Raw genomic sequence first — 14,526 nt, forward strand, 5'->3', positions numbered from 1 at the left:
AACTGAGGAGTAAAAGACCAAAAACACTAGAGAAAAATGGACAAAAGTCATAAACACATAATTCAAAAACAGATTTTTAAATGGTCCTTAAACATGAAAATATGTTCAACCTTACCCATAATTAGAGAAATGATAATTAATACTATACCAAAATATTATTTCCTACCCATTATTAGATTGGCAAAAGTTTAAAAGTATAACACCAATAGAAGTGGCATGTGTTTATTTTTAAACACAAAATTACATATATGTTTTACTTCTATCCCTAGAAGTCACCAGGCCCACTGCTAGGAATGTAATACCCTGAAGATACACCCGCTGATCTACAAAAATGCATATATATACACAGAGTCTCTTGCACAGCTGTTATACAGTCTATCTACAATTTTTTTAAGAATATGTCTTAGGGCTGGGTACAGTGACTCATGCCTGTGATCCCAGCACTTTGGGAGGCCGAGGTGGGCAGATCACTTAGGTCAGGAGTTCAAGACAAGCCTGGCCAACATGGTGAAACCCCGTCTCTACTAAAAAAAATAAAAATAAAAAACACACACATACACAAAAATTAGGCAGGCATGGTGGCAGGCACCTGTAATCCCGGCTACTCAGGAGGCTGAGAAGGGAAAATCACTTGAACCTGTGAGATGTAGGTTGCAGTGAGCCGAGGTCGCACCACTGCACTCCAGCCTAGAGACTCCGTCTCAAAAAAATAAAAGAGTATGTCTTACGACTTTCTTTGATTTGAGTGTCTTATTTAGCTTTTCCTTACTCTATTTAGCTCCCCCAAGTAAGTCCTTTCTTTCATGGCTCCACTTACTTTTATTTTCACCTCAAGGCAGCTCTTTCTTTCAATTCCCTTAGGTATTAAGGAGTCACAACTGCTTGGTGTGATTCTTGGGTCATGTCAAAAGATGTAATGCCTTCCTAGCTCTGCTTTCTTCTTGATTCAAACTTCTCAATAACCCCTTCCCTTGCTCCCTCCCCCACCACAGTGCCTATGACAACATTTCTTCCCAGCTTTTCAATTTTGCATTGCAATTTACATTAAATGCTTTTTGGTTTATAGAATATATGTATTAGTCTCTGTAGAAAAAGAAGACTTTTAAAATACCTTCTAAGTCTAGTGTTTCTCCTGTCAAAAAATTACTTTAGACTTTGGAATATTTCAATCAATAGTGATCAATCTCTTTTGCATATAAGCTGCATTTTTCCAATAAAATGAAAAGAGAGCCATTGAGACCCATAGATAAAATATATTTTCCTGCAACTTAGATATTTATTGAAGAGAAAATTTTCAGCAAAAGAAATGGCACTGGCTTTTAGTGAATAAAATGTTCATATCTACTACATAGACAGCTGGGAGGCAGCTTTATACTCCATCATCCCTTACAGTTGCATGGTGCTTTAAAGTCCACAAATTGCTTTCAGGAGTCAAGTGTCATTATTTCATATTCAAGTAAACCCTTAGCCTAGGTATTACTATCATTCTCATTTTACAGATGGAGAAATTGAGCTTAAAGAGATGAAGTGACTGGCCTAAGGTCACAGAGAAAGTAAGCACCACGCTGGCTAGTTTCTTCTGTTCAAGATAACGTTTACTGAGCCCCTGTTATATGCTGAACACTGTGCTAGTGCAGTGGGTACAGAGGTAGATAAGGTGCTACAACTGGTGCCAGAGGCAGGTATATCCTGCCTTAACCAGGGCCCTTCTCTCCTGTACCTGCAATATCTTCTCTCTGGGCTGTCCAGGGCAGAGCAAGTCGCTCAATTCAAAGTGGGATTGGCAATCCGGGAACACTTACGTGGCTCCAGAGGTGAGGGGTGCAGTACAGCTTCTCTCACAGGGCAGTCCCCACTTCTGCCCTCTTAGAAACACACAAGCCTAAGAAAAAGAGATTCTAAAAAGGCTACACTCCCAGCCAAAACACTCCCTAAACTTTTTCTTACCCAATTCATCTGTTTACTAAAGGCTGAAATACTACATTTGAAACTATAGTATTTGAGACCTATCTTAGAGCTAAGGGAGTCTGCTATGGTCTGAATGTTGTATCCCGCCCCCCCCCCTAAAATTAATCTTTGAAACCTTTAATCACCAGTAAGATAGTATTAGGAGGTGGGGCCTTTGAATGCTGGCTTAGGTCATGAGGGAGGGCAGAATCCTCCTGAATGGGATTAGTGCTTTTATAAAATGTTCCCTTAGGAGCTTGTTTGCCGCCTCCACCATATGAGGACACAGTGAGAAGGGGCCGTTTATCAACCAAAAAAGGTCCTCCCCAGACATTGAATCTGCCAGCACCTTGATCTTGGACTTCCCAGCCTCCAAAACAGTGAGAAATAGTGGCTTTGGTTAAAAAAAAAAAAAAAAAACACTGGTTTATGGTATTTTGTGATAGCAGCCCAAACAGAACCCACTATTCCCTAGTCAGAAATGATGTAAATCAAGTTTGTCCAACCTGCTTCCCGCAGGCCGTATGCAGCCCAGGATGGGTTTGAATGCAACCCAACACAAATTCGTAAACTTTTTTAAAACATTATAAGGTTTGTTTTTTAGCTCCTCAGCTATCATCAGTGTTAGTGCATTTTATGTGTGGCCCAAGACAAATCTTCTTCTTCCAGTGTGGCCCAGGGAAGCCAAAAGATTGGACATCCCTAATATAAATCATCCATTGTGAACCATTTGTTCTTTAGTTAACAGTCAATTATTTTTTTCAGCCTGCCTTAGACTATATTAGCTTGATGAGGGCAGGTGAATGGACAACTGCTAACAATAGAATTCCCTGGGTAGCTGACCAGAGCTGGGAAAGAGGCATGTCCACTACAAGCTGAAGGATCTCTGCTTGAGCTCTGCTCATAGAACTCCCAGATTCCTCTTCCCTCCTTCCCCACTGCCTGCCAGCACCACACAACAGGAAAGCATAAGCGGTAAGGCTGGGCTGGGACATGTGGCACCTCACACAAGCTGATAGCTTGGGCACACCTTCAAACAAATATTTTTAAAATGCTAATTCAGCAATTGTTTAGAAGCTAAGAGCTGCAAAGAAAAAGAGAAAGAAAAAGGAACTTGCTTTACTTTGCCCCATTCTTGCACACTTCCTGAGCAATACCAAATAATGAAACCCACCCTTCTTCAAAGCAAGTGTAGTGAGCCCTGTTGATACATTAGTGTGCCACTTTGGGGGTCCTGTCCTTCACCCCAGCAGCTTATTAGCTCATCCTCACTTCCTTCTTTATTCTGCTTTAGTCTTCTGGCTAATCCCCCAAAAGAAAAAACTCATTTCCATCTCAAGACCTTTGAACTGGCTCATCTCTCTGTAAGAAACAATCTTCGCACAAATGTTTTTATGACTCACTTCACTTCATTCAAGTTTCTGCCCAACTATCACCTTCTTAGAGAATACTTCCCTGGCCAGCCAAGCTAAAAATTCACATGCATGCACGCGTGCACGCACACACACACACATACACACACACACCCCCCTTTATTTTTATTCATAGTATCTTATCATTGTCTGAAATTGTATTCTATTTTATTTGCTTATTATCTGTTCTCTCACTAGAATGTAAGCCACGAAAGTAGGCAATTTGTCTCTTTTCTTGATGACACCAATAAGCACCTGGCTCGTAAAAGACAGTAAACTAATAAGTGCTTCAATGACAAACTAAATAAATGAATGACTAGGCGAATGAATGAATGACAACAGTTCTCTCTCTGCAAAGAATTCTGGGATATAAATTTTCTCTATCTCATTACAGTTATGGTGATGTTTTGATCCTCTTACAGACTGGGGCTCCAGGAAGGTAGTCACCACTAGGTCCATTCCTGCACTCACCTCTCTGCACTGAGTTCGCATGTTGATAACCACTACCACCACCCCTGCCACCTCTTTTCAAGGGGCTTCTCTTTTTTCCTAGGGTCCAAGCATCACTTCCACAAATGGGGCAAATGAGCTTAGAAAGACAAGCTCGACTGCCTCACCGTTGTGAGCTGCTAGATTATTCTCATGTTGTGTTGATTTAAAGACAATGGTTGGATGATGCTGCACTGTTGTTCCTGACTAAGCTTTATCTGCTGTGATTACTTACCCTGGTTGTTAACATCCTATAACTATCCTGTATTCAAAGAGTAGACAGCTAATTGTAAACCAACCCAGGCAGGCTAAGATACTGTGACTCTATAGTCTCTGTAGTGGTTCTTGACCTTTTGGGGGTCATAGAGCTCTTTTGAGAATCTGATAAAAGCTAGGGGCTTTCCCCCTTCCCCCACCCCACCAAAATACATCTATGCAAGTACAGATGAACTGTGTATAATTTCAAGGAGTTCTCAGAATGTCTGAAGCCCATCCGTGACATCCAAGTACAGGCCTCATAAATGTCATTCAGAAAGGAACAGGTCAGGCCTAGAGGTTAGGGCCCTGTGGCACAGGGGAAGATGTGGAGGATTGGGCAAGAGCACCTTTTCTGGGCCTCTACTTTCGACATTTTATGTGAAGAGAGAAATACAGACATTGTATATGCACGTATGTGTGTTAAAGTCTCCTATTTTAAACACACTTTAATTTTATAACCCTATTTTAAGCTTTCTTCTGAGAGGGTCTACTTCAGGTATCACCTAATCTTCATTTGGCTTTCTTAGTTTTTTCCCATTGTGGCCACAGGAGGGCAGGATAAGTCCAAAAACAATGTGAATGCTGGCTGCAGCTTGGGCTGCAGTGAACCAGGCCTTCCTCACTGCTTTAACTATCCAAACACAAAGGGCTACCCTTTCACTCCTGTAACCTTTCCATTTCATGACATTGGTGTGACCTGTTCATCTAGTGCACGGATGCCCTGCTCCCCTGCCAGCGAGGGAGCTATTTTTCAACATCTGAGGAGTCTCCTCCCTGATCCCCAGATTTAAAACATTTAGTTGTATTTGTGAGGAACACAATACGTACTAGTTGTTGGTGTTCTATGTATGGTAGTTGGGAGTAGAAAGCAGTGACCAAGGGGGAAAAAAGCATTGAAAAAGGAAAACATATGGCCGGGCGCGGTGGCTCACGCCTGTAATCCCAGCACTTTGGGAGGCCGAGACGGGTGGATCACGAGGTCAGGAGATCGAGACCATCCTAGCTAACACGGTGAAACCCTGTCTCTACTAAAAATACAAAACAATTAGCCGGGTGTGGTGGCGGGCACCTGTAGTCCCAGCTACTCGCAAGGCTGAGGCAGGAGAATGGTGTGAACCTGGGAGGCGGAGCTTGCAGTGAGCCAAGATTGCGCCACTGCACTCCAGCCTGGGGAACAGAGCGAGACTCCATCTCAAAAAAGAAAAAAAAAAAAAAGGAAAACATACTATTTTCATATAAGAGTTCATCATTTTGTGGATGAGAGAAAAGGAAGAAAATTATATTTGTTGGACCTACTGGATGCCATTTATAGATAATCATCTCGCTTTTTAGTGCTTTATTAAGAAATAGTTTGTACTATTCCACTTTGCCCAAAATCACATAGCTAACAACTTTTTTTTTTTTTTTGGAGATGGAGTTTCACTCTTGTTGCCCAGGTTAGAGTGCAATGGCGCAATCTCAGCTCACCACAACCTCCACCTCCCAGGTTCAAGCGATTCTCCTGCCTCAGCCTCCCAAGTAGCTGGGATTACAGGCATGCACCACCACACCTGGCTAATTTTTTGTATTTTTAGTAGAGACGGGGTTTCTCCATATTGGTCAGGCTGGTCTTGAACTCCCAACCTTAGGTGATCTGGCCGCCTTGGCCTCCCAAAGTGCTGGGATTACAGGCATGAGCCACCGTGCCTGGCTGCTAACAACTTTTAAGCCTCACGTCAAACCCTGATCTTTCCATCAAGCCTTTCATAAACTCGGGAAAAGAAGAAAATCTTTTTTTAAAAAATCAGCAATGTGATTAATATTGCCCAAATGAAGCCCACAGATACCCAGGGATGGCAATTAAAGCTAGATAAGGGAGGATATAGTTAAGCATAACTTCTTGGACAAAGAGTTGAGTTCTGGAAGAGCTGCAGGCCATGGGCTGACAGTAATGAAAGCACTAAGGAAGGAAGGAAGTCATGTGGCAAAGAGACTAACTTAGACGAAGCTCAAGAGTTACAGGAAAAAGTAATGAGAGCTGAGGACGAGGGAGCCACTGTTCAACTCAGGCATTTGCTAAGCTTCAGCTCTATGCAAGGCACTGATAGGGAGGATAAAAGTGAAAAGAAACAATTTCTACCTTTTAATTCACGTTTAGATGGGAGAGATCAAAGGTATTCCCAAATAACAATAGTACCAAGGTAAAGTGTAATATGAACTATATTACAAATGTAAACCAAAAGCTGTGGGGCTACAATAATGGAGGGAATACAATAATGGCAGACTTCATGAAGGAGGTGACATTTGAACTTAGGCTTCAAGGATGCCAATATCTCAACAGGTATTGATGAGGAGGAAATAGTCTGAGCCATCACAGAGGAAGGAAAGAGTAGGGTACTTGTGGAATAATGAGTAGTACCAAGTGATACAGGATGAGTGAATGACAACAAGAAGGCAGTGTGTGCTCTTGAGCAAAGGAGGGATCTGATGAAACCATGTTTCAGAAAAAGTAACTGGTAGTAGTAATAATAAGTAATGGAAGGAAAGAAATGGAGTTTGCTAATGCAGTTAAGAAGCTACTGCCATAATCCAGGCACAAGGAAATGAATGCCTAGACCAGTGACAAAGAAAATGGAAAATAAGTTTAGCCTCTAAAACATTCTGGTTTACACATAAGTCTCTAGTTTAGATAATGTAAGTCTGTCCCCAAGAGAGGGTTCACTCCCTTCTGAAACTGCAGAACTGAAAACTCAAACCTGAGACACAGCACCTCTATGGAGATTATATGAGAACTTTTTCAAGAAAGCAGTTCTGCTCCATGGCTCTTCCAAGAACATGTAGGTTAAGAACTTAGAAAGGAATGTCAGAACATTAATGGGTGACAGCAGGGAAGACTGCTGCCTAGCTGGCTGCCAGGAGGACCTAACCACATGACATTTTCCTTCATAGAGAGGCTGTGCTTTAAGCCTGGCTGTTTAGCTCTGCAGGATCAGAAAGTTAATTTTGCCAGCACTCTTTTAAAGACACACACCTTCCTAGGCTCAAGACTAAAGGATAAGCCAGAATGTTTTAGAGGGAGAAGCATAACCATAATCACAAAAAAGAGCAGAGACTTGAAAAACACATCTCTGCCACTGGGACACATCACTGAGTCCGCATGCCTTCTCTGAGCTGCACTCAGGTGGGCATTGCCAGCATGCATCCCTGTTGTTCCCGTTCTCTGCGTTTTTGGCCAACCCTCTTCCAATAGATGCATTCATTCTTTAGATATGCCAATATAGGCCGGGCAGGGTGGCTCACACCTGCAATCCTAGCATTTTGGGAGGTTGACGCAGATGGATTTCTTGAGCTCAGGAGTTTGAGACCACCCTGAGCAACACGGTAAAACCCCATCTCTACAAAAAATACAAAAATTAGCCCATTGTGGTGGCAAGCACCTGTATTCCCAGCTACTTGGGATGCTGAGGCAGGAGAATCACTTGAGCCCAAGAGGTGGAGGTTGCAGAGAGCTGAGATCACACCACTACACTCCAACATGGGTGACAGAGTGAGACCCTATCTCAAAAAAAAAAAAAAAATATATATATATATATATACACACACACACACACACACATATGCCCATAACATCAAAAGTCAAATAAGGCTACAGTCAAATCTTGCCCTGGACAATAAGCCATTCTCCCTTCTTAGGGTAACTTTTTCATTGGCCTCACCATTCTGGTTGATTTTATAGTTTAACTCTCTGAGGAAACCTTTATTTTCCTTACTTCCAGATTCTTGATGGGAGATGGCTTTGCATTGTTCCCTCACATTGTCTGTGGTAGGAGTGTCTAATCATCCACCCTTTCCCTGGGGGGAAGAAAAGAAACACTTATTTTCCCCAAAATTCTGTCATTTCAACTCTAAGCAATTTTATCTTCTCTACTTTCTTAGCTCCTTTGCTCAATTCTGGTTTTGTTTTTGTTTTTTTTGTTGTTTTGTTTTGTTTTTGTTTTTGTTTTTGCAACTGAGACAGCGTCTCACTATGTTGCCCAGGTGGGTCTTGAACTTTTGGGCTCAAGCTATCCTCCTGCCTCAGACTTCTAAGTAGCTGGGACTACAGGCATGAGCCACCACGCCTGGTGTTGATTGCATTGCTTTAGTAGCTGCCACTTTATGCTTTAAGAACTGTTTTGCCTCACTGAGGAGAAGCTGCTCAGTCATTTTCATACTTGTTACTCAAATCAAAGCACAGGCTTCAGGCTTAGAAAAATTAAATTACTTTTTGTTTTGCCTGTGACAAAATAAAATTCACATTATTTTTTAAAAAGACATTTCTCTTTACTTACAAGAAGTTTTTTTTTTGACAATGACTTTATATATATCACAGTAGTACCCTAAAACATAATGAGGCAGATGAGAATTTGGGGAAAAATGGTCAAGATTCATGTTGCTTTATAAACTCCTTAAGGGCACAGAGTGTCAGTTATATCTGATGGAATGAATGAAATAACTAACTAGTTAACTAATGAATCCTCATAACTATTCATGGAAGATGGCAGAGTTTTCATCATTCTGGCCATAGAGAAATGCATTTCATGCCCCTTTTCAGCTGCAGGATAAGTTGTTAAATATGACATGAAGTCATTTTTCACCACAGTTCCCCTGTGTTGGAAGAAGTATGTTGGACTGAAGCCCCTTTGTTCCCTGTGGAAAGTCTGCCACCTCTGCAAACTTGTCCTCAGGAATGTCGTTCTAGAAATAATCCAGCCTTCTCCCTGGGGTCTATGAGTCATACACAGAAGCTAATTCATTGGAGCAACTGGCTTTTCTTAGGCCCTTTGTAAAAGTATTTCAGAGATCCCTCCTGATGAAGCAAGGAAAGTAGGGTTCCCCCTCAGCTCCTTTCTAGCTCTTCCCTTATTTGCTCTGTGCTTCTTCCACCACCTCATATTTGGCTTTCACTGATGACCTTTACCTGCAGACCCAGACCCCAGTTCCTTAGCTAGTGTTGCCTGAAGCTGGAATTATACCAGCAAAGCCTCATTACTCCTCCTACCCAGCTCCATTCATTCAGATTTGGAATTAAATCACACTCCACTAGACCCTCCCCATCCTCTTTGCTATTAACCACACGTGTGAGATACAGTATGCCAATGACTGATGCTCCGGGCTTGGTTTTCTACTATAAGGGGATGCCCAAAAATTCATCTTTTTTTCTTTTAGTTTTTTTAAATTTGTTTTTTATAACAAGTAGTAACAGAACACATTTTCACTGTAAAACAACAACATGAAGCTTAAGTCCCCTTTGTTAAACTATTTAATTTGCATTGCTGTATAATTTTTGGTTGTTTTTATATTCTAGAATATTTTGGGGTTGTTTGCTTTCACAGTGAATTTCTTTCTCCTTTGTTTTATTTTTTATTTATTTTATTTATTATTATTATTTCTTTTCTTTTGAGATGGAGTCGCCCAGGCTGGAGTGCAGTGGCCCGATCTTAGTTCACTGTAGCCTCTGCCTCCCAGGTTCAAGCAATTCTTGTGTCTCAACCTTTCACATAGCTGGGATTACAGGCGCCCACCACCACACCTGGCTAATTTTTGTATTTTTAGTGGAGATAGGATTTCACCATGTTGGCCAGGCTGGTCTCGAACTCCTGAGTTCAAGTGATCTGCCGCCTCGGCCTCCCAAAGTGCTGGGATTACAGGTGTGAGCCACCATGACTGACCTAGGATTTTTTTTTAACACAAGAAATGCACGATGCCAATAAAATTAAAACAGTATAGAAGTATGAATAGTAAAAAGGGAAAGTATCTCAGAACCCTGCCCTATTTCTACTTCCTGTCCACTGTTAACAGTTTGATGATAGCCTTCCAGAGCTTTGTAAAATGCATTTACGTATATGTATATTTATATGTAGATAGTTTTATTTTTATATAAATGGGATCATGTTATATCTGTTCTACAACTTCCTTTATTTACTTACTATCTCCTAGTTTTTCATGTCAGTACATTTAGCTTTGTTAACAAACGCATAATACTACATAGTTTCAGTGTGTATAATTTAAATATTTCCCTATTGAGGGGATTTGAGTTGCTTCCTGTTTGGGGTTTTGATTGTTACTACAGCAATGCTATACCAAACATCTTTGCATATGTCTCTTTGTGTACTACTCAAGAATGTCTCTAGGCTAGATGTCTAGAGGTACAGTCAATGGATCAAAAAATGGATATGGAAGCTGGGCCAGTGACAAGTGCCTATAATCCCAGCTAATCCCAGCTACTTGGGAGGCTGAGACAAGAAGATTGCTTTGAGGCCAAGAGTTAGAGACCAGCCTGAGCAACATAGTGAGACCTCATCTCTAAAAAATAGTTTTTAAAAAAATTAGTCCTGGTGGTGAGTGCTTGTAGTCCCAGCTACTCAGGAGGCTGAGGCAGGAGGATTGCTAGAGCTCAGGCATTTGGAGGCTGCAGTGAGCAATAACTGCGGGTGTGAACAGCCACTGTCCTCTAGCCTGGGTGACATAATGAGACCCCGTCTCAAAAAAGAAAAGATGGATGTATTTAAAATTTTATATTACTCAAAATTTACAATCTAAGCGAACACTTTATTTCCCTTTCTTTTGCAGAGAGTTCTATTCTGGGAACTGACATTGACCTTCAGACTATAGACAATGATATTGTCAGCATGGAGATTTTCTTCAAAGCCTGGCTACATAACGGTGGAACAGACCAAGAACAAATCCATCTTCTTCTTTCTTCACAGTGTTTCAGCAACATTTCCAGACCCAGAGATAATCCAAGTACATAACCCCCAAAAGATATTTAGGCTATGATTATTCTTATCTGGGATCAGGACTCTAGATTGGTGAGTCAGTGGAATAAAGCATTGTTGAGGTTTGGGGACTGGAAGAGGATTGGATGAGGCTGTCCAGTATAAGCATGAGGAATAAGAAGAGAAGTTCTAAGAAGCAATCACAGTTAGAAAGCTGAACCTAATTAAGCCCAACCAGCAAGGGCCAGTTAGTTTAGGGGCAAAGTCTGAGATACCTCAATGACAGAGAATTGGCTAGACTACGTAAGAACACAGTGGATCACATTTCTCAATATTCTTTTTTTTTTTTTTTTTTTTTTTTTTTTTTTTTTTTTTTTTTTTTTTTGAGACGGAGTCTCGCTCTGTCGCCCAGGCTGGAGTGCAGTGGCCGGATCTCAGCTCACTGCAAGCTCCGCCTCCCGGGTTCCCGCCATTCTCCTGTCTCAGCCTCCTGAGTAGCTGGGACTACAGGCGCCCGCCACCTCGCCCGGCTAGTTTTTTGTATTTTTTAGTAGAGACGGGGTTTCACCGTGTTAGCCAGGATGGTCTCGATCTCCTGACCTAGTGATCCGCCCGTCTCGGCCTCCCAAAGTGCTGGGATTACAGGCTTGAGCCACCGCGCCCGGCCCACATTTCTCAATATTCTTATGTTTAATGTGGTAAATATATTTGACATTATAATTTGGAGCATGCTGCTACCTCAGCAATATCAATATGGCCTCTGGCAAGAGGAAGAGAACCAAGGTTAAATAAAGATCTTCTCACTAGGGAGGCAGCAAATGGGGGAAAACTAAAGAACCTACAGAGATACGCCCCAGGGAGGACAACCAGTGCTCAAGACCATGTTCACAAAGTAGTTCAGGCAATTACTGCAACCAAGAAATCAATCCAGTATTCTGGGCATGCCAGAATGATTCTGGATAATAGATACTGTTCTGCCTGGCAATTATACTTCATTCCAGGTCCCACTAGATGGCAGGAATAAGGCCATTTCCATTCTCCCATCTCCTCAGAAGGCTGGCTCAGGCAGGACCTGGGGCGGCTGGGCCTGCAGATGGATGGGCCCATCTATCAGTCTAATGAGCCACACTGAGGTTGGGAAAGCTGAGTCCTCAGGGACCAGCTCCAAAGAGAAATGACCAAAGTATATCTTCTTTAGGGCTGGGAGTTGTACCTATCTTTCTCATTGAACAGAATACTGGTAATGGCTACAGAAATCATTGAGGGTTGAAGAATAGATTGAACATGATGTTTACCAAAGCCCTTCTCCTAAGCTTTGACACGATTCACTAGGGTTACTGCCGCCTCTGAGAGCTGTTTCTTGGCCATTGGCAGTCTATTTGAGTTTTTATATATGTTCCTTTTCTTCAGCTATTATAGAACTCTTTATGACCATTGTTTCTTTAGGACAGGGAAGGGCTTTTTGGAGGTGTTACTACACAGGATTAAGGCTTCCCAAGACCCTTTCTGTCTAAGAATGGCTGTCAAGTCTTTTCCTCTCTCCCCCATTTCAACCTAGTGCCCAGGATGCCTTTGCCAACTTAACTTGATTTTAATCTGTCTTTTCTTTGTGTAAAATATTCTTCCCAGAACCTCCTTTCCACCCCTTTTGTCCAAGACTGATAGTACCAATTTCTCCCTGTCCTATCCTCTGGAATTCACTTATCTGTTTTCCCTATTTAAGGCAGCCAGCACCTTTATACAGAAGCTAGTGTATAGCTAACATTACTAAGCCCTTCCTCTGTGCCAAGCACTAAATTAACTTCATTTCTTGCATTATCCCATTTTATCTTCACATAACACTATGAGGCAGGTACTGTTACCATATGTCATTGAATCTAAGATGCTATAATTGTAAGATACACCACTATTTTATGTACCAGTAAGAAAGAAAACAGGCTAGGTGCAGTGGCTCACTCCTATAATGCCAGCATTCTGGGAGGCAAAGGTGGGAGGATCCGTTGAAGCCAGGAATTAATGACAGCCTGTGCAACATAGATCTGTCTCTACAAAAAATAAAAATAAAAAATTAGCCAGACACGGTGGCATGCACCTATAGTCTCAGCTACTCAGGAGGCTGAGCCAAGAGGATCACTTGCACCTAGGAGTTCAAGGTTGCAGTGAGCCGTGATGGAGCCTCTGCACTTCAGCCTGGGTAACAGAGTGAGACCCTGTCTCTAAAAAAATTTTCCTAATGATAAAGTTTTCTTAAAAAAAAGAAAGAAGACATTGCCCATTAAACATTACACAGCTCTTTCTTGTCACTTAGAAGTAGTATTTTACCTGCATTGAGAGAGCTCTTTTAGATTAGAGTAGTAAGTAAGGACTTAGAGTGCCTACCTGGCCAATGGCAATTGTAAGACACAGATAGAGATGAAAAAAAATATGTCTTAGAATCAATTAAATACAATATTACCCCCATTTTACATATGAGAAAACTGAGACTTAGAGAAATTAAACATACTTTCCCAGGGCTGCACAGAAAATTAGTAGCAGAGCTAAGATTTGAAGTCAGGCAACAGGGCCTACTCTTAAACCTTAGGATCAGAAATCTATATTTTGTACACTTGACACTCTCAGCCCAGACAATGTCAATAAACCCAGGTCTGTCTTCCTCCAGAACCTGGGCTTTTATATACTATATTAACCTGCCTCGTGCTAAGCAATTCTGAACAAAGGGGCTAGAGATTCACTTCTTTCATTAGGAGGGCTGGGACCCTCAGAGGTCAAGAACTCCTGTAACCAGCCTTTCTTCCACTATCACATGGCATTTGCCCATGGTGCTAATTGGAATTTCTCTGGCTTCCCCTCTCTCTTTCCAAAGCTTTCAGCACCAGGGTCAGAGCCAGAATATTTATCTCCATCTATAATCATTTTTTCAGAAATTTGTAGGTCTGCGGGATGCAGAGTGGAACTTAGATCCAGACTGCAGTCAGCTTTTCTGCTGGGGAGGTCTTCACTGGAATCCAGATGTTCAGGCACAGCTGGAATGAGGTCTGGGGAAATTAGGCCTCTTCTAGGGTGGATGTGAGATTTTAAACAACCACAATAAAGATTATGCTATCACTATTATTTTAAAAATTTATGTATTGCCACACATGTAGATTTCTGGACTATGGCTCACTACAAAAACTGAAAGAAAACAAAAACCCCAAGTTTTCCTCCTCTAGACTCTTTGGGTTGTGTGTCTCAGATGTTCACTCTGACTCCTTCTTACAAGGTTCTCTATCTGATGCCACCTGCTTCTTTGACTGCCTAGGGCCCTTCACCCCATCTCTAGGTGCTTCCCTTAGAAAGGCCTTCCTCTGACAGAGCACACGGTGAGCTACACATGAGTTTCTTTTCTTGTTCTTAGGTACCGTGTCTGCCACATCTGCATCTGGGCTCTGGGTAGGAGAAGCACACCTGCTTCTAAATTCAAACCCTGCTAAAACAGCTTTCCCAGCTTTGGGACACTCTGCTGAGACCACAGTTTGGGTAGTTCGTAATCCAGGCTGCAATAAGAATCACATGGGGAACTTACAAAAAATACCAGTGTCTCAGGGCGGGGAACATCATACACTGGGGCCTGCCATTGGGTGGGGGATTGGGGGAGGGATAGCATTAGGAGAAATACCTAATGTAAATGATGAGTTAATGGGTGC

General features: G+C 41.9%; 1 protein-coding gene across 1 annotated transcript in view; it reads left to right on the forward strand.

The window, feature by feature from the left end:
* Positions 1–14,526, forward strand: part of M1AP (meiosis 1 associated protein) — a 103,196-nt gene that overhangs the window by 68,033 nt on the left and 20,637 nt on the right. Inside the window, exon 5 of the mRNA XM_050754331.1 lies at positions 10,698–10,871. Coding sequence (XP_050610288.1) covers positions 10,698–10,871 — 174 coding nt within the window. The remainder of the gene's footprint in view (positions 1–10,697; positions 10,872–14,526) is intronic.

The sequence above is a fragment of the Macaca thibetana genome, chromosome 13 (genome assembly GCF_024542745.1).
Source record: "Macaca thibetana thibetana isolate TM-01 chromosome 13, ASM2454274v1, whole genome shotgun sequence".
NCBI lineage: Eukaryota > Metazoa > Chordata > Mammalia > Primates > Cercopithecidae > Macaca > Macaca thibetana.